Source organism: Monodelphis domestica, chromosome 1, assembly GCF_027887165.1.
Source record: "Monodelphis domestica isolate mMonDom1 chromosome 1, mMonDom1.pri, whole genome shotgun sequence".
In the NCBI taxonomy this organism is placed as follows: domain Eukaryota; kingdom Metazoa; phylum Chordata; class Mammalia; order Didelphimorphia; family Didelphidae; genus Monodelphis; species Monodelphis domestica.
The window spans coordinates 164,068,533-164,092,285 of record NC_077227.1 but is presented as its reverse complement, the minus strand read 5'-3'; the positions used below and the strand labels follow the sequence as shown (position 1 = coordinate 164,092,285).

Below are 23,753 nucleotides of genomic sequence, written 5' to 3'. Positions count from 1 at the left end.
CGGTCTTTAAAGGTCAGAATCAGGCAACTGGAAGACAATGATCTTGCAAAAGAGCAAGAATTAATAAAGCAAAGTCAAAAGACTAAGGAATTAGAAGATAACATAAACTATCTCACTGACAAGGTGACAGACCTGGAAAATAGAGGAAGGAGAGACAATCTGAGAATAATTGGCCTACCAGAAAAGCCAGAAATAAATAGTAATCTCGGCATCATAATACAAGATATAATCAAAGAAAGCTGCCCAGAGATTCTAGAACAAGGGGGCAAAATAGGCATTGAAAGAGTTCACAGAACACCCTCTACACTAAATCCCCAAAAGACAACTCCTAGGAATGTAATTGCCAAATTCCAAAGCTTTCAAGCAAAAGAAAAAATCTTACAAGAAGCCAGAAAAAGACAATTTAGATACAAAGGAATGCCAATCAGGGTCACACAAGACCTTGCAATTTGCACACTGAACGACCAAAAGGCCTGGAACATGATCTTCAGAAAGGCAAGAGATCTGGGTCTTCAACCAAGAATCAGCTATCCATCAAAACTGACTATATATACTTCCAGGGGAAAGTATGGGCATTCAACAAAATAGAAGATTTCTAAGTTTTTGTAAAGAAAAGAGCAGAGCTCTGTGGAAAGTTTGACATCTAAACACAAAGAGCAAGAGAAACATGAAATGGTAAATATGAAGGAAAGGGAAAAGGAGAAAAATGTTATCTTTTTCTTTTATTCAAACTCTCTTCTATAAGGACTACATTTATATCAAATTATGTATATTAATATGTGGGGAAAATGTAATGTGTAACTCTCAAAAATTGTATGCATCATTAGAGTAGTTAGAAGAATCATGCATTGGGAAAGATTGGGGCATCAAGACGATATGGAAAAGTGGGGGGAAAGAAAGAAAAAAGGAGGGGGGATCGTTGATGGTACTAAGATATACTTCAAGAAATGGGAAAAAAACTAAATAGAATAATCTTTCTCACAAAAAGATACACATGAGAAGGGGAGGGGAAGAAGTCTCCTATAAGAAGGAGAGGAAGAAAGTGCTAATTGGTATTACTTAAACCTTACTCTCAGTGTAATCAAATCTGAGTGGGAAGAACATCTAGATCCATTGGGATTTTGAATTCTATCTTATCCAATAGGGTAAGAGAGAAGGGGAAATTAAGGAGGGGGAGGGGGAGGGAGTATAAAAAGGGAGAGAAGGGGGGAGGGAGGCAAGTTAACAGACCCTAAAAAAGCAAAAAAAAAAAAAACCAAAAAACCAACCAACAAACAAAAAGGGTACAAAAAGGGAGGGGCTAGAAAGGGAAGCATATCAAGGGAGGGGCCTAGGGGGACTGATTTAAAGTAAATCACTGGTTTAAAAGGTTATAGCTGAAGAAGAAAGGTCAGAATTATGGGAGGATATAAAAATTCCAGGAAATCCACAAGTGACAATCATAACTTTGAACGTGAAAAGGATGAACTCACCATAAAACGTAGACAAATAGCAGAATGGATTAGAATCCAAAACCCTACCATATGTTGTCTTCAAGAAACACACATGAGGCGGGTTGATACTCACAAGGTCAGAATTAAAGGATGGAGTAAGACCTTTTGGGCCTCAACTGATAGAAAGAAGGCAGGAGTTGCAATCATGATATCTGACAAAGCCAAAGCAAAAATAGACCTGATTAAAAGGGATAGGGAAGGTAAATATATTCTGTTAAAAGGGAGTATAGACAATGAGGAAATATCACTAATCAACATGTATGCCCAAATTTCTAATGGAGAAACTAGGAGAATTGAAAGAGGAAATAGACAGTAAAACCATATTAGTGAGAGACCTCAACCAACCACTATCAAATTTACATAAATCAAATAAAAAAATAAATAAGAAAGAGGTAAAAGATGTGAATGAAATCTTAGAAAAATTAGAGTTAATAGACATATGGATAAAATAAATAGGGACAAAAAGGAATACACCTTCTTCTCAACACCACATGGCACATTCACAAAGATTGACTATACACTGGATCACAGAAACATGGCATACAAATGCAGAAAAACAGAAATAATAAATGCAACTTTTTCATATCATAAGGAAATAAAAATAATGATCAGTAAGGGAACATGGAGAGCCAAATAAAAAATTAATTGGAAATTAAATAATATAATACTCCAAAATTGGTTAGAGAAGAAGTCATAGAAACAATAATTTTATTGAGGAAAATGACAATGGTGAGACATCCTTTCAAACCTTATGGGACGTAGCCAAAGCAGTACTCAGAGGAAAATTCATATCCATGAGTACATATATTAACAAATTAGGGAGGGCAGAAATCAATGAATTGGAAATGCAAATCAAAAAACTTGAAAGTGAACAAATTAAAAACCCCCAGAAGAAAACCAAACTAGAGATCCTAAAAATTAAGAGCGAAATTAATAAAATCAAAAGTGATAGAACTATTAAACAAGACTAGAAGCTGGTACTTTGAAAAAACAGACAAAATAGACAAAGTACTCGTCAATCTAATTTAAAAAAGGAAAGAAGAAAAGGAAATTAACAGCATCACAGATGAAAAGGGGGACCTCACCTCTAATGAAGAGGAAATTAAGGCAATCATTAAAAACTACTTTGCCCAATTATATGGCAATAAATATACCAATCTAGGCGATATGGATGAATATTTACAAAAATATAAATTGCCTAGACTAACAGAAGAAATAGAATTCTTAAATAATCCCATATCAGAACAAGAAGTCCAACAGGACATCGAAGAACTCCCTAAGAAAAAATCCCCAGGGCCTGATGGATTCACAAGTGAATTCTATCAAACATTCAAAGAACAGCTAATCCCAATATTGTACAAACTATTTGGCATAATAAGCAAAGAGAGAGTTCTACCAAATTCCTTTTATGACACAAACATGGTACTGATTCCAAAGCCAGGCAGGTCAAAAACAGAGAAAGAAAACTATAGACCAATCTCCCTAATGAATATAGATGCAAAAATCTTAAATAGGATACTAGCAATAAGACTCCAGCAAGTGATCAGGAGGGTCATTCACTACAATCAAGTAGGATTTATACCAGGAATGCAGGGCTGGTTCAGTATTAGGAAAAGTGTCCACATAACTGACCATATCAACAAGCAAACCAACACAAATCACATGATTATCTCAATAGATGCAGAAAAAACCTTTGATAAAATACAATACCCATTCCTATTAAAAACACTAGAAAGCATCGGAGTAGAAGGGTCGTTCCTAAAAATAATAAACAGTATATATCTAAAACCATCAGCTAACATTATTTGCAATGGGGATAAACTAGATGCATTCCCAATAAGATCCAGAGTAAAACAAGGATGCCCATTATCGCCCCTATTATTTAACATTGTACCAGAAACACTAGCAGTAGCAATTAGAGAAGAAAAAGAAATTGAAGGTATTAAAATAGGCAAGGAGGAGACCAAGTTATCACTCTTTGTGGATGATATGATGGTCTACTTAAAGAATCCTAGAGAATCAACCAAAAAGCTAATTGAAATAATCAACAACTTTAACAAAGTTGCAGGATACAAAATAAACCCGCATCAATCATCTGAATTTCTATATATTTCCAACACAGCTCAGCAGCAAGAATTAGAAAGAAACATCTCATTCGAAATCACCCTAGACAAAATAAAATACCTGGGAATCTATCTCCCAAGACAAACACAGGAACTATATGAACACAACTACAAAACACTCTCCACACAACTAAAACTAGATCTAAATAATTAGAAAAACACTGATTGCTCATGGGTAGGACGAGCCAATATAATAAAAATGACCATCCTACACAAACTTATTTATCTCTTTAGTGCTATACCCATTGAACTTCCAAAATTTTTTTTTACTTATTTAGAAAAAAACATAACAAAGTTCATTTATAAGAACAAAGGATCAAGGATATCCAGGGAAATAATGAAAAAAATACAAAGGAAGGTGGCCTTGCAGTCCTAGATCTCAAACTCTATAAAGCAGTGGTCATCAAAACAATTTCGTACTGGCTAAGAGATAGAAAGGAGGATCAGTGGAATAGACTTGGGGTAAGTGACCTCTTCAAGACAGTATATGACAAACCCAACAACCCCAGTCTTTTGGGACAAAAACCCAGTATTTGACAAAAACTTCTGGGAAAACTTGAAGACAGTGTGGGAGAGATTAGGTTTGGATCAACACGTCACATCCTATACCAAGACAAACTCAGAATGGGTGAATGACTTGAACATAAAGAAGGAAACTATAAGTAAATTAGGTGAACACAGAATAGTATACATGTCAGACCTGTGGGAAGGGAAAGACTTTAAAACCAAGCAAGATATAGAAAGAGTCACAAATGTAAAATAAACAATTTTGATTACATCAAATTAAAAAGGTTTTGTACAAACAAAACCAATGTAACCAAAATGAGAAGGGAAGCATCAAATTGGGAAACAATCTTCATATTAAAAACCTCTGACAAAGTTCTAATTACTCAAATTTATAAAGAGCTAAATCAATTGTACAAAAAATCAAGCCATTCTCCAATTGATAAATGGGCAGGGGACATGAACAGGCAGTTTCCAGCCAAAGAAATCAAATCTATTAATAAGCACATGAAAAAATGCTCTAAATCTCTTATAATCCGAGAGATGCAAATCAAAACAACTCTGAGGTATCACCTCACACCTAGCAGATTGTTCAACATGACAACAATGGAAAGTAATCAATGCTGGAGAGGATGTGGCAAAGTTGGGACATTAATTCATTGCTGGTGGAGTTGTGAATTGATCCAACCATTCTGGAGGGCAATTTGGAATTATGTCCAAAGGGTAAAAGACCGTCTGCCCTTTGATTCAGCCATAGCACTGCTGGGTTTGTACCCCAAAGAGATAATAAGGAAATAGACTTGTACAAGAATATTCCTAGCTGCGCCCTTTGTGGTGGCAAAAAATTGGAAAATGAGGGGATGCCCTTCAATTGGGGAATGGCTGAACAAATTGTGGCATATGTTGGTGATGGAATACTATTGTGCTCAAAGGAATAATAAAGTGGAGGAATTTCATGGAGACTGGAACAACCTCCAGGAAGTGATGCAGAGCGAAAGGAGCAGAACCAGGAAAACACTGTACACAGAGACTGAAACACTGTGGTACAATCAAACGTAATGGACTTCTCCATTAGTGTCAATAAAATGTCCCTGAACATTCTGCAGGGATCTAGGAGAAAAAACACTATCCACAAGGAGGATAAATTGTGGGAGTAAAAACACCAAGGAAAAGCAACTGCTTGACTATAGAGGTTGAGGAGACATGATTGAGGAGAGACTCTAAATGAACAGCCTAATGCAAATACCAACAACATGGAAATGGGTTCAAATCAAGGACACATGTGATACCCAGTGAAATCGTGTGTCAGCTATGGGAGGGGTAATGGGAGGGGGGGAGGAAAAGAAAATGATCTTTGTTTCTAATGAATAATGTTTGAAAATGACCAAATAAAACAATGTTTAAAAGGAAAAAAAACAGTAGTACAGTAGCTAATGTGCATTCAAGAAGTACAAAATCATAAGAACACATTTAATGACAATAGCAAACACACCCACTATCATTAGGATTCACATGAGTTTCTATAGCCACTGAATTTCATGGATACTTGTCACAAGTTCTCCAGATCTAGCAAATCTTTCAACCTTGGCTCAGATATTTCTAACAAAGTCTATTACTGCCATCAGTCAAAAATTTGGCAGGAGAGTCCAGAAAACCTCTGTACTGATGAAAAATTTTGGGGTCTAAAATGTCACCAAGAATCTAGATCATTCTGGTGGAAAAGTAGAGTAAGCTGAAGAGTTATAAATATAAAAACCATCCAGAAGCTACTAGGCTTCATGGAGAATGCTCCCTCTCAGGGTACCATGTCCCCTAGGAAGACCTTTCTACCACCTGGATGAGATTATAACCCATCACAGGGTAACCAGACCCCATGAGAAACCTCCCTTCTCTGGCATGAGACTGTAAGAGCTATAAAAGGCATGTCTTTAGGTATTCTGGAGATAGTCTTCTGGAGAGAGAGTCTTCGGGAGATTGTCTTTAGAAGTAGTCTTCAGGGAGTAGTCTTCAAGGGAGCTTGGCTGGAGACTTTGGCTTGGAGCTTCGGTTGGTGACTTGCCTCTAGAAGGCAGTAGATGGCTCTGTAGATTGAGAGCCAGGCCTAGAGATATAAGATCCTAGGTTCAAATCTAGATTTAGACACTTCCTAACTATGTGACCCTGGGCAAGTCACTTAAATCCCATTCCCTAGTCCTCACCACTCTTCTGCCTTGTAACTAAATACACAGTATTGATTCTAAGATAGAAATTAAGGATTTATTAAAAATAAAATAAAATAAATGTATGTACTCCAAATGTCAGCATCTAATTTCATAAAGGAAACAATTGAGCTACAAGAAGTCAGAGAGTTAACACAATAATAATAGGAGACTTTCAATATCTCTCTCTGAGCTTTGGATAAATATAACAGAAAGACAAATGAAAGTGAAACTATGGACCTGAACAAAAGAGAAACTATAGCTAAAAGACATATGGAATCTAATTGGACTGCAAAAGAATAAACACATTTCTCATGACTACATAGAACTTTTTAAAAACTGAACATATATTAGAACAAAAGATATTGCAAACAAATGTGATTGCAAAGAATTTTAAAAACAAAGTCGATGCCCTTAGACTGGAGAATGGCTAAATATATTGTGGTACATGAAGGTAATAGAATATTACTATTGCTATAAGAAATGAGGTATGTGATGAATATGAAAAACATGGAAAGATGTATGTAGAATGAAGAGCCAAGAAAACAATATAAACAATAATAACTACAATGAAAATGGAAAGAACAATCAAATACAAAATAAATCAGAAGTGAATGCAACAAAAATAAAAAGATCAAATAGGGCTCAAATAAGATTTGAGAGGACAATTCTAACCCACCACTTCTTGAAGACCAATGAGTGTTACATACTACACATGTTTTGAGATTTTTTCAATGTATTGATTAGATGCAATGGTTTTTTTTTTCCTCTTTAAAAAATATTTTTTTTTTGGCTCTTTGTTAAGGGGAGGAAGAACTCTAGGGATAACTATCATGATGCAGAAAAACAGCAGATATTGATAATTTTTTTAAAAATAGCCATGATTTCATCAATGTGACTACAATTTTCATTAATGTAAACTGAACTCTCTACAACTTAGAAGATTCTTTCATGAGATGTTACATCAAATGTAATTTAATGTAACCTCATATGGTGATGATCCCTTGTATCTTATCTAGTCTGGTCCCTGGATCATAGTCTCTTAATGGTTCTGATTCTGAAGTCTTTCCATTTGCTAGGACTTTCCTCTGATAATTCAGCCTAGATTATTTCTTAAAAAAAATTTTTTTTAAACCCTTACCTTCCGTCTTGGAGTCAATACTGTGTATTGGCTCCAAAGCAGAAGAGTGGTAAGGGCTAGGCAATGGGGGTTAAGTGACTTGCCCAGGGTCACATAGCTGGAAGTGTCTGAGGTCAAATTTGAACCCAGGACCTCTTGTCTCTCGGTCTGGCTCTCAATCCACTGATTCACCCAGCTGACCCCAGCCTAGATTATTTTTAAGGGCACTTCCAACCCTAAATTTTATAACTCGATGATAGATCACTTGCTCAAAACCCCTAATTTCATAAATACAGATAGCGGTTATGTAAAATACACAAGTTTAAAATTAGTTAGTGGAGAGAAGATACTGTTTGGTACAATTAATAGACCAAAGAATTAGAAAACTATTTAGGCTATAGAACTTTTATTCAGGTAATCAATTAGTTAAGATTTTATTAAGCATTTACTGTGTCTCAGACACTGTACTAGGTTCTGAAAATACAAAAGGTTAAAAAAAGGGAAGAAGTTTCTATTAGCAAATAATTTTGAGCGATTACTACCAATTCAGTAAAGAGCATTAGGAGGATAGCATACATGTATGAATGAAATTGGGAGGTCGGTGAAGCTTAACTTTAAGCTATTAATAACTTTAAAGTGATCTAGATGAATCTGCAGAATGTTATTGAAAATATAAGGGATATGATAAAACAAGTAGATCTTTAACTGGAAGTAGATGATGTGAAAGAGCTGATAATGACCTAAGGCAATTAGAGATACAAAAAGCTGGAAAAGGGGAGTGTGTTCAGAAGTTCCCATTCAAAATATCTACAACAATAATAATATCTGAAACTTTTTGGAAAATTGATGAACTATTGAGTTTTGTAAGGAGTCAAACATCATGCCTTTAAGATCTGCCACAGAACCTAGAACTTTTATGTATCTCTCCATATGATAAAGAAATATACCTTTTGTTAAGATAACATTCTAAACTCCAGAAAATATTTTTTGAAGAAAGTGCCTGGAAAGAACAAGTTTTATTAACATTAAAGCTCTTTGGGACCTTCAGAATCTTTATAGAAATCTCCACTTCCTCATCTTCCTTCAATTAAAATTTTGCTTCAACATTATGATTTAAAGATTTAAAAATATTTCTTATTTAGTATTATTTTCACTCTTGACATTGTAATAGCATTGCTTTCTATTATTTTCTATTATAAATGCATATAATGTGGCCCTAGTATTATACTGGGCCCCATGATAGATCATGTATTTGTGGCTCAACAGTCATCTTAAATAAATTAAGCAAAATTTATCATCAGTTTCATCACAGGGGCTGAATTACAATCAATCTCAAAGACAATCTACTAAGTTGCTGCATTCAAAATAATGAAACCATATATTTTTGAAGTACTGGGGTAAACATATGGATGAAGTAGTCCTTTGGAAATTAACTTAGAAATACAGCCACAAGTCATACAATTTCCATAGGGAAATGTGTTATGAGTTCCCAAAAAGTGAAAGCTAAGCCAACTTTTGAGAAATAGCCAGCTTGTGAATTGGGGGCTACCAGCAAGCAATCAAAGGTTAAACTACTTTTGCCTAAGATATTTTCTTGCCCTATATACAATCATTTTCATTGCTGTCAATATACTTCAGTATGTTAGTAGTCTTCAAAATACAATTTGACTACCTTATTAGCTTCAACCATTCTTCTCTCTAACTTGAATTAAATTTGTTGATTGAATATGTCCTGAACTTGAGGTGTGATTCCTGATTGACTAAATTAAAATTTTGCACTGAATTCACCATCAAAATTAAAAAAAAAAATACTGACAAGAATTTTTTCTTAAGCTGATATATTCCAAGACATTTGATGTAAAAAGAATTTTAAGGAGATTTTTAAAGAGATTGTTGAGGACAAACCACCAAGAAGATCTTTTATAAGTTGTTGAAGTTTATGAGTCACATAAGAGTCATCACAAGAAGTTGTCTCCAAAACATAGTTCTACAGAAGTCTAAGTGAAATCTATAAATGAAAATATGTTATGAGGAGGCTCTTGACTGATAAAAGTGTAAAAGTCAAATACAAACATATACTTAGACTTTTAAAAAATCTTGCCCTATATTATGTATACTACTATTTAATATTAAGTTATATTTCTATTTATTAAAAAAATAGCACAGTCACAGAAATTCATGTGGAGATAGTCCAAATGTGAGGATTAGTACTAGGGACTAACAAGGAAGTAAGCAAAGAGATATCAAATAGTAATGAGAGTGATGCTAAAGTTGGTGAATGCAAAAATCAAGTCTGGATCAGGACTTTAGTAAAGTGAGAAAGGAGAATTTAATGGACTGAGTGAATTGATGGAGAGGATGAAGAGATAGTTTAGTGGGGGGGGGGAATGGGAAAAGCAAGAGATGGGGTAAATAAGGAGGCCAGTTTTGAGGGAAGCATCATTTTCCCTCTTTTCTCTCCTTTCATGGCTTCTTTCTTTGTATTTTTCACTTTTTTGTACTAGCCAGGCTTGGTTTCCATAACTGTCAACAGCCAGTGAAACGTGTATTTCCTCTTCAGGGTTAAATTCAACAAACCACATGTGAAATCTTCGGGGTCTGGGGCTATTTTTGTTTTTGTGCTTGCTACTCTAAGGCTCCTTTAAAATAAAACAAATAAACAAAAACCTATGCCACCGCCATTGTTTTAGATGGCTAAAGCTATCTGAAGTCTAATCTACTTATATGAAGTCATATTCAATTCCAAACACATCATTTAAACATTTCTGAATCAAACTCTCAAACAGTTTGTATATTTCAGAGATATAGAGAGGCTTAAAATTATCTAATTTATTCAGTCTTTTGTTTCATAAATGTTGAATTACTATTTCCTCACTAATGTAAAAATTAAGTAATTGTCAGCCATTATATTCCCTAAATTTTGTAACTTTATGAAATATGCTTGAATTTATACAAGAAAACTTTAGTCTTGTATATATATACAATAATTTCCATGCATTTGTTATCTGAGAGAAATGAAAAGTCAAAGTCCTGAAAACTTATAAAAAGCAAACTTTAGGAAAGTTTATTGAGGAATTAAAAAAAAAAGTTATATATCTATCTACTTAATGATCCTTTCACTTTCATTCTGAATAACTGATATCTTTCTAAATATGAACATTTAATTTTAACTAAAATAGGAATGAGATCTGTGTTTGAACACCATTTTTTGCAAGAAGAGGTTTGAAGCCCTATCATCCTTGAGATCCTTGACCAAGCACTGGCCTATAGATTACCCTTTTTGAATTCTACATTAATGATGATAAATGATAGAAAAAGAAAATTACTATCACTGCCTATATGATTCAGATAGCTACCAAAGCATTTAAAAATTATCTAGACTCTCTTTTCATGAAAGAGAATAAAAAGAGAAGAAAATGAACATCAAAAATAAGCTTAACACTAGTTTCTCTTTTCCTATTCCTATTTCCCCATTTTTCTAATCTCTACCTTAAAGGATGACTTTTTTCCTGCCTTCTAGAGAGATGAGTTCTAATTGGTAGAGTGCTTAGTTAAATATGAAATTAAATTCCAACTAGATAACACTAGATATTTTGAGAGGTGATTAATTCATACCCAGGTTCCTCTGGATATACACAGGCTCCACTTCCATTCAATTGGCAGGTGTCTTGAGATGGTACATCAGAGTCCTTTCCATCTTGACTTGAAGAAGGACCACTGGTCACACGATTTTGCTGCATATCCCACTTACGAGCCACATTGCAAATTGTTAACCTTTTCTTCTCCTAAAAAAGTACATGTGACAGGAAACCATTTATGTTTTTATGTGTGACATTTACACAGAAAAATATACTAGATAGAGAGGATAATCCTTCCTATTTAACTTTGTGATAAAATGCAATTGCTTGTAATTACTATATGCATTCCAGAGAATTAGCATGCCAGTATTATCTAGTAATTATAGAAGTAGACCATTAGTAATTATAGAAGTAGACCATTATCCTAAAGGCAATAACTGAATAACAAAACTATATGTAAAAGGGAAATAAGATGTTTTTAAAAATAAATTAATGAACTCGAGTAATAAGGTAAAAGTGATTTTGTGCATATATATAAGTTCACCATTATTTATGAATGATGCTAAAAAATGCAATCCTCAAGTCCTTCATGGTAATTATACTTTCTTATTCAATATTGAAATGGCAAAATTAGACATTTTCTGTAAATGTTCATGAATGGCTAATTACACAATACAGAGTAAGTTGGCAAATTTGTGACATTTGAAATTGCATAGAAGTAATGAGAAAGAATAGATACTTCTGGACAGCATACACAAAATGAAGGAAAGAATAGTCCATCTTCTGAGAACAATAAAGACATTTTAAAATGATTATGATATGGGCCAAGGTACTGAACAACCTAGGGCAGACCTTATCACAGTTTACTCTAAAATCACAAACCTATACCATTAAGTATACTTTCCCGTCTTTTTACCCATCTTCTATGTAATCAGTGAGATTTTATGGGGAAAAAAAAAGTTCTGCTAGAGATCTAACTAGGAGACTATCAAAGGTTAATTCTAAGACAGGAAAAAGCTCAAAGAGAAGTAATTTGGACATGGTGAGAAATTTAAAAAGCCCCTGACAATTATTTTTCTCTAAATGATAAGATAGGAGTAGAATCTTGTGGGGAATCCTAATGGCTGAGCCAATAACAGGATGGTAAGATTAAGAGTCAAAAGCTACAGACAACAGCTTTATTATATTTCAAGTAATGATATCCAAGCTCTGACCCAGCCTAGGGTTGAGAAAAGAGGCTTGGTCCCATTCAAAGCACTGGATCCCTGAGGGTGGACAATAGATGATTCTTCAAGAGGGACCTTGCAGCATGTCTCACAACCAAGAAACACAATGAAGTCATTGAAACAATAGAGAGCTCACCAAAGGTGAGAATGAGAGGAAATAAAAGAAATGCTATCCCTGCCAGAGAACCATGTCTTCCTGGAGACATTTCTATTGACCAGTTCCTAGGAAACATTTTTTTCCTCTGAAATTTTGCTTTCTCAGGCTTTTCAATCTTTTCCCAACAATAGACACTGGGGAGAGGGTAGGGGAACCAGGTGGAGAATGTGGTGGTGTGCTCTGTGAGAAGAGATGGGGGTACTTCAAGGATCCTAGATTCCTGCAAAGGCAAGGTCTGGCGGAAAAGAGAAAATGTTTCCTCTGGTCAATGAGTTTTCTGTACTTTTCAATACAGTTTGTTTCAGGGGATAGATGGAAGTAGAGGGAGGAATTTCTGAAAGAACAAGGCAGGTGAGGGAGTCAGTTTATAAAACCCTATTAGAGATCCATGCCATTCTCTGCCTCTCCAATCTCCAGGACTTTTCTTTCCCCACAGTTTGCTCTTCCAATCTGATTTAGTTTGGGGAAGAGAGAGGGAAAAAAGCTTGAGGCCAAGATGTGCCTGGAAGGATGGAAGATCTCCCTTCCCCCCACTTCCTGGGAACCTGTTCTGAATCAAGAAACAAGAAGCCTCAACTTGAAAAGATCAGTCACCTAAAGAGGTTAAATTTCAAAAATGTGAGGTTGTTTTTGGCTGAAAGACAAATAAAAGTTAAGAAAACTAGGTTCTAATTTCTGTTCTGATACTATCTCTGAAGCTCTATTGCTCCTTCTGATCTGTAAAATGAAGGGGGTGGAAAAAAATGGCTTCCAAGTTTCTTTCTAGGTCTGATAATTAAGTCTATGAGAGTTAGGCTTCACTAATTCTATATCAACTGAGTCTAAATTTCAGAAAGAGTTAAATAAGACTTTTTTAACCAAGAGTAAGGAACTCTTTTGGAGTTTAAAAAAAATCAATAATTGATTTGATTTAGTGTCCAAAGAAATTGTTTCTAAGATAGTTAAATATTTGTAGGGCAATAGTAATAATTAAAACTCTACAAACATACTGTATAAAATGGTCACAAATGTATAGATCCTCAATTCAGAGATGTGGAGAGATCTGGGCCAACTGTTTATGATCTGTAACCTCTGGAGTTCAATTCTAGGAGAATGGCAGTATGGCATGAAGTCCTGACTAGGATAGCTAAGTATTTGGGACAATTATCCATCCCTGCTGAGTTGTACTACCATTTAAGACAAAAAATCAGATCATCAGTTGGTCCTTGAAATGATATCTCCTACCCAAAAATCATTTCCTGACTCCCCAGCTTTTGGTTATTGTCCTTTGTAATCAAAGAAAATCAAAATGACATCACTATATTAGGGTCGATGTACAGTGTGTTCAACTGTGGCTGATCAGGTCAATATGAACTCAGAAGATTCTATCACAAGTCAGGGACAAATAGTCCATATGAACATTTAGGATGGAAATATCAGTAAATTTGTGGATCTCACATTTCTTTTGAGCTACTGAAATTCTGTTTTGTTTATGGAGAAGAATGTCTTCTTTGATGTGGGTATGCCATGCCAGAAAGTCCTATGTCAGTGTCTCCCATGTGTCATAATACCAAAGTTCTTAAGAGAGAGACTTTTCAAGTGTCCTTGTATCACTTCTTCTGACCTTTGTGCAAATATTTGCCTTGTGTGAGTGCCCCATAAAATAGTCTCTTGGGCAAATGTGTGTGTGGCATCCAAACAATGTGGCCAGCCCATTGGAGTTGTGCTCTCTACAGTAGAGTTTAAATGTTTTGTATTTAGCTAGAGAAAGAACCTCAGTACTTCATGTCTTTTCTTGTGCCAGGTGAACTTCATAATCTTCATAAGACAATTCAAATGGAAGCAATCCAGTTTCCTGATATGGTGCTGGAATGGTGTCTAGGTTTCACAGGAATACAACAATGAGGTCAGCAGAACAGCTCTGTAGACCTTCAGTTTGGTAAGCAGCCTAATCCATCTCATCTTCCTCTTTCTTCCAGAGGCTCCTAAACACTGAGCTATCTCTAGCAATGCATGCATTAACCTTATCATCTATGTGTACATCCACAGGAAGTATGCTACCAAAGTAAATGAACTTATCCTCAGCATTCAAAATTTTTTCATTTGCTGTGACTGATGATATGGTGCTGACTGGTAAAGAACCTCTGCTTTTTTGGTGTTCTCAGGGTAACAAGCAGAGAGAACTGGCCCACACTAAGTTGCATATCTTGGTCTCAAAGGCTACAATGAGTGCACAGTCATCTAAAAACAAAAAAGTCACTATCTCTACTATCTCTACACTTTAGTCTTGCCTTGAAACCTTTTCAAGTTAAATAATTTACCTTGATGCCATTTTCATCCTCACTGAAGGTGTCCAACAACATCACCAAAAACATCATGCTAAAAAGCATAGGAGCAAGCACATAGCCCTATACTTCACTCTACTAGTGTTAAGAAAAATGTAAGAGCATCCATTATCCAGAACCTGCCCAAGCATGTTAACAATATCAAAGGCCTTGGTCAGATTGATGAACATTGTGTACTGACGACCACTGTTCTAGCATTTCTTTTGGAGTTGCTGGACAGCAAATACCATATTGACCAATCCATGACCCTTTCTGAGGCCACTGGCTTGTGGAAAGATGAGCATATTTCAGGTGGAAGATCAGATTATTTTAGGAGGACTCTGGCAAGAATCTTGCCAGCAATGAATAAGAGAGAGATCACTCTGTGATTGTCATGGGGCAACCTATTTCCTTTTCTTTTATATAGACAATAGAGGCATCCTTGATCTCCTAGAGGATAACTTTTTCTCACCATATACCCTGGAAGATTTCAGTCAGCTTTTTTACAAGCAGTGGACACCCTACTTATAAATTTCTGCTGGAATGGAATCAGCATTTTGCCACCAAAGAAGAATCTAACAGATGTTAAAGCTTCTTCTTTAGTTAGAAGTTTGGCCAGAAAGAGATTGGCTCCAACCTAAAGTATACATAGTTAGTAACCTCAGCACTGATTGATGATGATCTATTTGGAACACTATAGAAGTGTTTAGCCCCTCTTTCTAGGACCACATCCTTATCATTACTAGCACCCATAAAACTCCCAGGGCATATCAAAGAAGCACTTTGGATTGTAATTATCAGTGTAAAACTTGAATTTCATCTATATTTTTACTGAGCCAAGAATCCTGTATCTCTACAAGTTTCATTTGCACTTTACTTCTTTTTTTTTTAACCCTAACTTTCCATCTTGGAATCAATACTGTATATTGGTTCCAAGGCAGAAAAATGGTAAGGGCTAGGCAATGAGGTTAAGTGACTTTCCCAGGATCACACATCTAGGAAGAGTCTGATATCAGATTTGAACCTAGGACCTTTCATCTCTAGGCCTAGCTCTCAATCCACTGAGCTACATAGCTCCCCCCCACTTTTTACTTCTGATTGTAAACCTTAAAATTCCTTAGACTTATAAATGTTGGAAATTTCACCATTGGGATATTTCATACTTGGAAAATTTCTTACTGATAGTCTATTGGAATGTGAACCCCATTGGCATGGGAGGTTCCTCCTCCTCCCTTCTTAAGATTACTTTAGGACAGAAACCTTTTGCTGAACAATGGAAAGGACTTTGACCTATGCTTAAGCATAGAACAGGAATTTCTTTGAGTCATGATTGATTTTAGAATTGATACAATGGAGATACTTGGAATCAATCTCCACCCTACTCAGTCCTAACAGGATTGAGGAAGGGCTGCAGCATAGATCAAAATTTAATTATTCTAATCTCTACCCTACTCAGGTTAACAGGATTTAGGAAGGGCTGTAGCAAAGGATCAAAGATTTAATTATTTGAAAATATGACCTTCAACAGACATGTGCAAAGCCAGAGACCTCTGGGCGGTCCTGGGTTAAGCTAGAGCCTCCATTGACACAGGGAAATTGATGGACAGTGATTGGTAGATATGAGAACTGAGGGGAGGGAACTTCTGGATGGTTTCCTTAAAGAGAGAGGGGTCTGAAGACTCAGGGGTGGTGGTTGAGGAGTTTGTCTGAGTGGTTGGAGTGTGCTCTGAGAATCTTGCTCTGAAGGAAGCTGAAGGTGGGGGCCTCTGAGACTGTTTCTCCATTTTGGTCACGTGAGTAATAGGGACTGATCTCTTTTCTTTGCCCCAGCTATCTAAGGGCTTGGGCCTTTTGGCCCAGCCTAAACAGAAGGGGTATTTAAGCCCTATTCCCTTCTCTCCCTTTTCTCTCTCTCTATCTCTAATTCCTTTCTTCCTCCTGTTGTAATTAAACTCCATAAAAGGTTGACGGCTGACTTGAGTTTTCATTTAGGAATTACATAGCTGAATTCCTTGGCGACCTTAAATTAATATATATCAGTCTTTTAAAGTGATTTCCTTGTCACATGATAGAGCTAAAAATTGCCTTCTTAGAGGTAGATGAGCTATCCTGCTGATAAACCTGATGGAGTTTTCTTTTTTCATTTAGTAGCTTCTGAATTTCCCCTTCATTTTCATCAAACCAGTCTGGATGTTTGTAAGCATTTTGGCCCAGATGAGTAAAAATGGTGCTGGACACAAAATCTCTGAAAGCTGGTGATTCTTTTTTTGCACCACTGTTGTCAACCATTAGTTCAGTTTTCCTTCCAAATCAGTAAGAAACTGTTCCTTCACTAAAAAGTGCTCTAATCTGTTGACTGTAAGTGGTCTTATAGTTAGGTCATAGGTCTCATAGGTCTCTTGAGACCACTGCTTTAGCTGAATACAAATGCTCATCTTGGAAAGGATAAGTCTATGAGTCTAGCACTCTGCATCACAATGCCTCTTACATTCTTACATTCTCTCTGGTTTTTCTCCATACAATCTATTAAATGCCAAGGTTTCCTTGGAGGGTGTATCCACAAAGTTCCATTTTGTTTAGGTAAACAAAGGACAGTGTTGGTGATGAGAGGTCATGAGATATACAAATTTTCAGTAGTAAGTGAACACTGTTGTTGCTCTTTCTGATTCCATTCTTCCTAAGGGTTCCTTGCCATGTCTGATAGTCTGTGCCTACTCTGGCTTTAAAGTCACTCAGAATTACAAGCTTGTCTCCCTTAGGCATACTGTCAATAAAAGACTCCAGTCTTCGTATAGTTTTTCTTGACTTCATTGGGGTTCATCATAGTGGGAAGATACATACTGATGATGGTGGCATGGCACTTTCCTGAAAGTGGCAATTGCATTGTCATTAGCCTATTGTTCATGCCTTTGGGGAGGCATAGAAACTTGTTGACTAGAATTGATTTGAATGTGAAACCTACATGAGTTTTAGAGTTCTCCTCATCACAATGTGAATCACTCCAGAAAAATGTGTATCCAGCTCTAACTATGTAACTATAGTAAGCTGGCTTTCATTTGCTAGACTTGTTTCACTCAGGGGTGTTATTTGAAAGTGATACTTGCTGAGTTCTCTCAAAATAAGAGCTATTCATCTTTTGAGTCTACTGGATTTTGTATTGTCTATAAGCGTACACACATTTCAAGTATCAATTGTGAGTGGAATCATCTTCATAACATTTTTCGAATATATTTTTGTGCTGATACTTCAAGATAGGATCCCACTTGCCATGGTAAGCAGGTCAGGATTTGGTGAAGCAGAAAAATTTTAAGGTACCTGTCTGGTCTCTTCATCATGCTGGGGGGTGAGCATTAAGGTCCTTCAAATGGTTGCTTAAATATCCAGAGTGCTACTGAATCCCAGTACTGCTTCAGTCCAGTGGGAAGCAGACCCAATGTTTGGGTTGCCAGGTTGTGACCATTGCTCCCAATGTATCTGTACCTCCTGCTCTATCGCTTGCCTTTCACAGGACTTTGAGGAAGGAGTAAAATAATAAATTCATGAGGTAGTAAAATAGTAAAATGTAAAATGGTATGGGTAACGTCTTTTGACTCATACATAAATTAGATTAAAGTGATGCAGATTGGCATAAAATCATCAGCCTCACTCTTCCAGAGTCACTGAAGTCCAATGGCAAGACCAAAAGTCAAAACAACTTGTGATGACTTTTGGATATAGTGAATATCCTTGGTTTTTCTTCTATGTAACCAAACTCAAAGCACTCAACAGCACCTACTTCTATCACCTTCATAGCCCTTAGAACAAATTGTTCTAAATCTTCACATCCTTGGAGTAGACACCAACCTAATTCACTAACAGGTATGAGACCTGTCAGTTATCTTCAATTTAGTTTAGCCAGTCTGCTAAAATGGCTTACCAGGGTGTGGCTACTATGCATTCTGCAACTTCTTGGGATTTTCTTGGAGCCATAGGAGAGAGCTGGGTAGCAGATGGACATCAAAGAAAGAAAGCAGTCTTGAAAGGGCTCAGTAAACCCTCACCCCAGAGACACTAGTCTTTCCTGAACACCCCATATATCCCTCCAAGTCCCTAACTGTTGGTGCCCTTCCTCCCCAATTATACTGTAATTACTTCCTATATATTTATGTATGATGACTTATCTGTGTACATGTTGTTTGCTACTGTAGGATGCAAGCTCATTGAGGGCAACAACTATATGATTTTTCTTTTAACTGTGTCTAGCACTGCTAGATATTTAGAATGCTTCTTAAGTGAATGAATTCAAAGAATTACAAGGTTTTAAGTTCTGTGAGAGCAAAGACTACATCTGCTCCAATAGTTAGTATTATTGTTACTGCTGTTAGTTTTTAGCATCTAACACACACATAAGTCAGTTAATATGTCTTTAGTGAGTTGAATTCAATTAAAGAATTATCCTTTAATTTGCTAGCCAACTGGCATAAAACACCAGCAGAATTAATGTATATAAACTCCTAAATCTCAGGAAATTCTCAGACAGGCCTGGACAAAAGTTCATTCCATTACAGGTACATTTTATGCCCCAAGATAATTAAGTTTTGGTTAGAGTACTTCAATATAGAAATCCATCTCTAGAATTATAGTATCTGGGGAACGATTCAAGTTCTAGTAAAATGTGTTAAACAAAGACTTATGTTTAACTTTTAAAGGAAGAACTTACTACTTTACTCATAATAGCGATGAAATCCTAGACAACAAAATAATGAAGTCAGAAGGATTCAGTAATATCAATTATTTTTGTTATAGTTCTTGATGTGAAAAAACTTAAAGTGATTTTTAAGTAGCTCTCAAGATGATAGTTTGATATACTTTTAAAAATTTAAATTCTTGAATTACTCAACACTTTTATAAGCTCCTAATCCCAGGTAGAGGGACAGGGGGTGAAGGGAGGGAGGAAGGAAGAGAGGAAGAGAGGAAAAGAAGGAAAGGAAAAGGAGCCTTGTTACTGAATGAGTTAACAGAAGAGATTGAAGAATGCATGAGCATGAATCAATAATACCATGATGTTTAGAATAGAAGAGGATATGAAAGAAGCTCACCTAAGAGTGCCCCTTGTAATTGACTCTATATTCAAAAAAGAAAAGTAATGAAATAATGCTTCTTAGAACAAATTCTATGATATGTGAATCTTCATCTACGGGTGAGTAGGGCATATGAATTCTGGAACAAGAAGTAGCAGGTATTACTGACCTGTGAAAATTCAGAGGTTATGTGTGAGTCAGCTGAGTGACAAGAGGAAGTGTGCTTGTTGGCCTCTGTGAGCAGTCTCTATGCCATTCAAAAATAAAGATAATGAAAATGAGGGAATATTTCCTGTAAAAATGTATGGGAGTATCCTAACTTCTTTTTAAACATCAGAGAGCAAAGCTTGATACAGTAAAGATAGCAGAAAGCAGCTAAGTTAAGCATCTATCTTCAAAGCTTATGTGGCATCAGAGAGACACAATACCTTGATCAATGTTTGCTTATGACTTTCACGCTTCTTCTCTTCCTCTTTTCTTGCAACAATTGATGCCATGCGCCTTTCTTCTTCCTATAGAAAACAAAAGGTATCTCCTAAAGTAATTCATTATTTTCCCATTTTAAATAAACAGATTTAGGAGCTTATTTTGTCCCTGAAACATATTTAATCTGACAAAAATATTAAATTCAAAGCAAGTTATGAAATGTTTTTCTTCTGCTCTTCTCTTGATTCCTTATCAACCTTGATCCCCTACCTTAACTCTAAGCCTGGCGGTATCATGGCTGATCCTAGAAAGGAAAGATGGGAAATGAGGAAAAAAAGAGGAAAAAGAAGCTGACTATACAAGGGATTTCGGAACAGTTTTCATTTGCTTAGAAGAGGAATAAAATTAAAATTCTCCAAAAAACAAAGTAAAATATTATTTGATCCTAACCACATTCTCAAAATCTGCATCAAAGGAAAAAATGCTTTGCCCTTTTTGTTTAGAATGCAAGAATATATATTCCATAGCATTTAAGAATCTCTTAGGAGGGCTAGAAGGTATGTTAGCAATTATATAATCCAACTCATTTTATAGATTAGGAAATTGAGGCCCAGAGAAATTAACTCACTTTTTAAAAAATTATTAAGCTAGTTATTGGCAGAGGCAAAATGAGAACCTCCCCCTATGCTGTTTTTTCTACTATTCCATGTATTAAACTTTATTATTTCTCTAGCAAGTTTTATTGAATGACTTACACTTTTTCCATCTAGATGCTACATGGCTACTAGATGCTACTTGTGAGTTGGCTATCAAGAAATAATATTCCATAGTTGAGGGATTTTTCTTCTAAAGAATTCTTTCATGATTTAATATTTAATAAATACCTCCTAAATACTGTGTAAGCTACAGAAATGTTTAGTGATACTTAAAATGGAGCTCTATTTTATTAGGTTAACAACTACAAAACCAGAAAACTAAAGCCAGGGATTCATTTCAATAAACTGTAATATTTTGATATTGGATTTGCATTAGAAATCAAATTAATCAATATACTAGATCTAGGCCTTCATTTAATAATCACTTAATTCTGTCACTTTCCAGGGAAACAGCACTGTCTGGGAATATACAGGAAGAGTGCTTTACAGCCTATCAAGCCTCAAGTTCAACAAGCAACATAAAGTAGTGGAAACAGCACATAACTGGGGCCTGAATTTGATTCAAGATTCCAGTATTTACCGAGGACAAACCATTTAACCTTTCTGTATCTTAGTTTCTTCTTATTGTTCAGTTGTTTTAGTTATATCCAATGATTTTTTACTCAATTTTGGGTTTTCTTGGCAAAGATGCTAGAGTAGTTTGCCCTTTCCTTCCCCAGATCACTTTACAGATAAGGAAACTGAGGTAGACAAGTTAAGTGATTTGCCCAGGTTTGCGCATTTAGTACATTGTCTGAGGCTATATTTGAACTTAGGAAGATGAATTTTCCTGACTTCTGACCAGACACATTATCCACTGGACCACCTAGCTGCCCAGAACAAAAAGAGTAATATTTAATTACCTTGCAATGAGGGTAGTTGGTAGAAACATGCTTGTCAATTGTTGAGTTAGGCACACAGTGATTTCTGTAGTCAGTAGTTTGTGTAGCTACTAGTTCTAACATGTGATTATGTAAGTTTTAAAGATAGTTTTATAGTATCAGCTTGTAAGGAAAGCAACTCCATGTCCAGGTAAATGTTCTCCCTCTCATACTTCAAGTATTTCTATACAAATGGAGAACAATAACAAAATGTATAGGGGACATCTGGGTGGCTCAGTGGATTGAGAGCCAGGCTTAGAGACAGGAGGTCCTGGGTTCAAATCTGACTTCAGAACCTTCCTAACTGTGTGGCCCTGGGCAAGCCACTTAACCTCAAATGCCTAACCTTAACCACTCTTCTTTTTTTTTTTTTAATTTTATAGTATTTTATTTGATCATTTCCATGCATTTTTCATTAAAGACAAAGATCATTTTCTTTTCCTCCCTCCCACCCCCCGTGGCCGACGCGTGATTCCACTGGTATCATATGTGTTCTTGACTTGAACCCATTGCCATGTTGTTAGTCTTAACCACTCTTCTGCCTTGAAACCAATACTTAGTATTGATTCTAAGGCAGAGGGTATAAGGGTTAAAAAAATTCTCGAAATAACTTTCTCCAGAGCTGGGTTTTCAATGTATTAAGTTATGCTAAAGATTGAGTTAAATCTTAAATCCCAGCTCTGCCACTAATTACCTGGATGACTTTGGACAAGACAGTTTCTTTCTCGGGATCTCTGTAACTTCACCTGCAAAATCAGAGTTAGGATAGATGGTTTCTAAGACCCCTGCAAGCTCTAGAGATATGATCCTATTTGTTAGGAATTTCAGAAAGAGTTTCCTCCTTCTCAAAGAGTATAATGAACAATTTGAATACTTTATATTTCTTGTATTTATACATGTGCTTCTAGGAATCCTTTATGTCTTGTGAATTTTTTGTGGTGAGTGAAATAATAAGTATTGAATACTCACAGTCTCTATTATATATTTTGTGTTGGAGGTTTTTTGTTTTTTTTTTTGCCAGAAAAGACTCTGTTATTTATACTTGTGGAAACCTAGGCACAAGTCATACATAAATTTTGCTTAGAAATGACTATAATGTTTTACTCCAGAAAACAAAGTCCTTTGGAATCTGATCCCTCTGATTAAACCCAGTCCATGTGAAATAAAAGTCTTGGGGGGGGGAAGGATAAATATTGGGGAATGAATTGTACAGGATTTGAGGAAGCTAACCTCCAATATACATGAAGCATTTAATCCCTTCTTGAAGCCTCATAGATCTTTGGGGCTCATTTGGATTGTTGAGTTTGCTTGTTTGTTTTGAGCTGGCCCTGGCACAGGTAAAGTCTATGCCTCGGTTTTATTATTATAGGAGTCCATTAGAAAAAAACTTTAAGTTGTTTTATATGAACACCCTGTTATAATTTTAATATGAACCTATCCTGTGTATTTAAGAGATCCTCTGAGGAACTTTTGTTTTGAATCCATTTTTTATTCCCCTATTGCTGCAAGGACTTATTGGAGAGATTTTTATACCGAACAGCTGATTTCTTACCTGGTTTTAGATGGTAACTTGTTATCTGCTCAATTCATGTTGGGAGACCCCTTTGACCTTTGGGCCTCTTCTAAAACAAGATTCCTCTGAGGGGTAAAACTTCTTTTCTTTATCTAGCTTGTGTTATTAACAGTAGTTTGTTTTATTTTAATATTGCTCTTTCCTAACTGTTTTTTGAGGGGGAGAGACAGAAGCATAGAAAACACTAAGTAAGATGTCTATTGGTGGCATCTGTATTAACATTTATTTGAAGGTAAGCATCGTATCTCCAGTCATAGTAGTTATGGAAGGTCTAAGACCTCACAACAGACTGTTTATTTGGGGAGTGTCCAAGAACTATGCTTCATAGACTTTGTGGAGATTCAATACATGAAACTTGGAAAGCAATCAAGAATTGTGCTTAATAGACAATTACTGGAGCTTCCCAAGTTCCTCAA

The 23,753-nt window shown here is 35.8% G+C and overlaps 1 protein-coding gene across 6 annotated transcripts in view; it reads right to left on the bottom strand.

Annotated features, from left to right (window-relative positions):
* LRRC49 (leucine rich repeat containing 49) overlaps positions 1–23,753 on the bottom strand; it is a 192,994-nt gene that overhangs the window by 49,341 nt on the left and 119,900 nt on the right. For all 6 annotated transcript variants that reach the window (XM_001367936.5, XM_056809108.1, XM_056809111.1 and 3 more), the window contains 2 exons: positions 20,191–20,274; positions 11,054–11,223 (listed from right to left, as the gene is read on the bottom strand). In XM_001367936.5, coding sequence (XP_001367973.1) covers positions 11,054–11,223; positions 20,191–20,274 — 254 coding nt within the window. The remainder of the gene's footprint in view (positions 1–11,053; positions 11,224–20,190; positions 20,275–23,753) is intronic.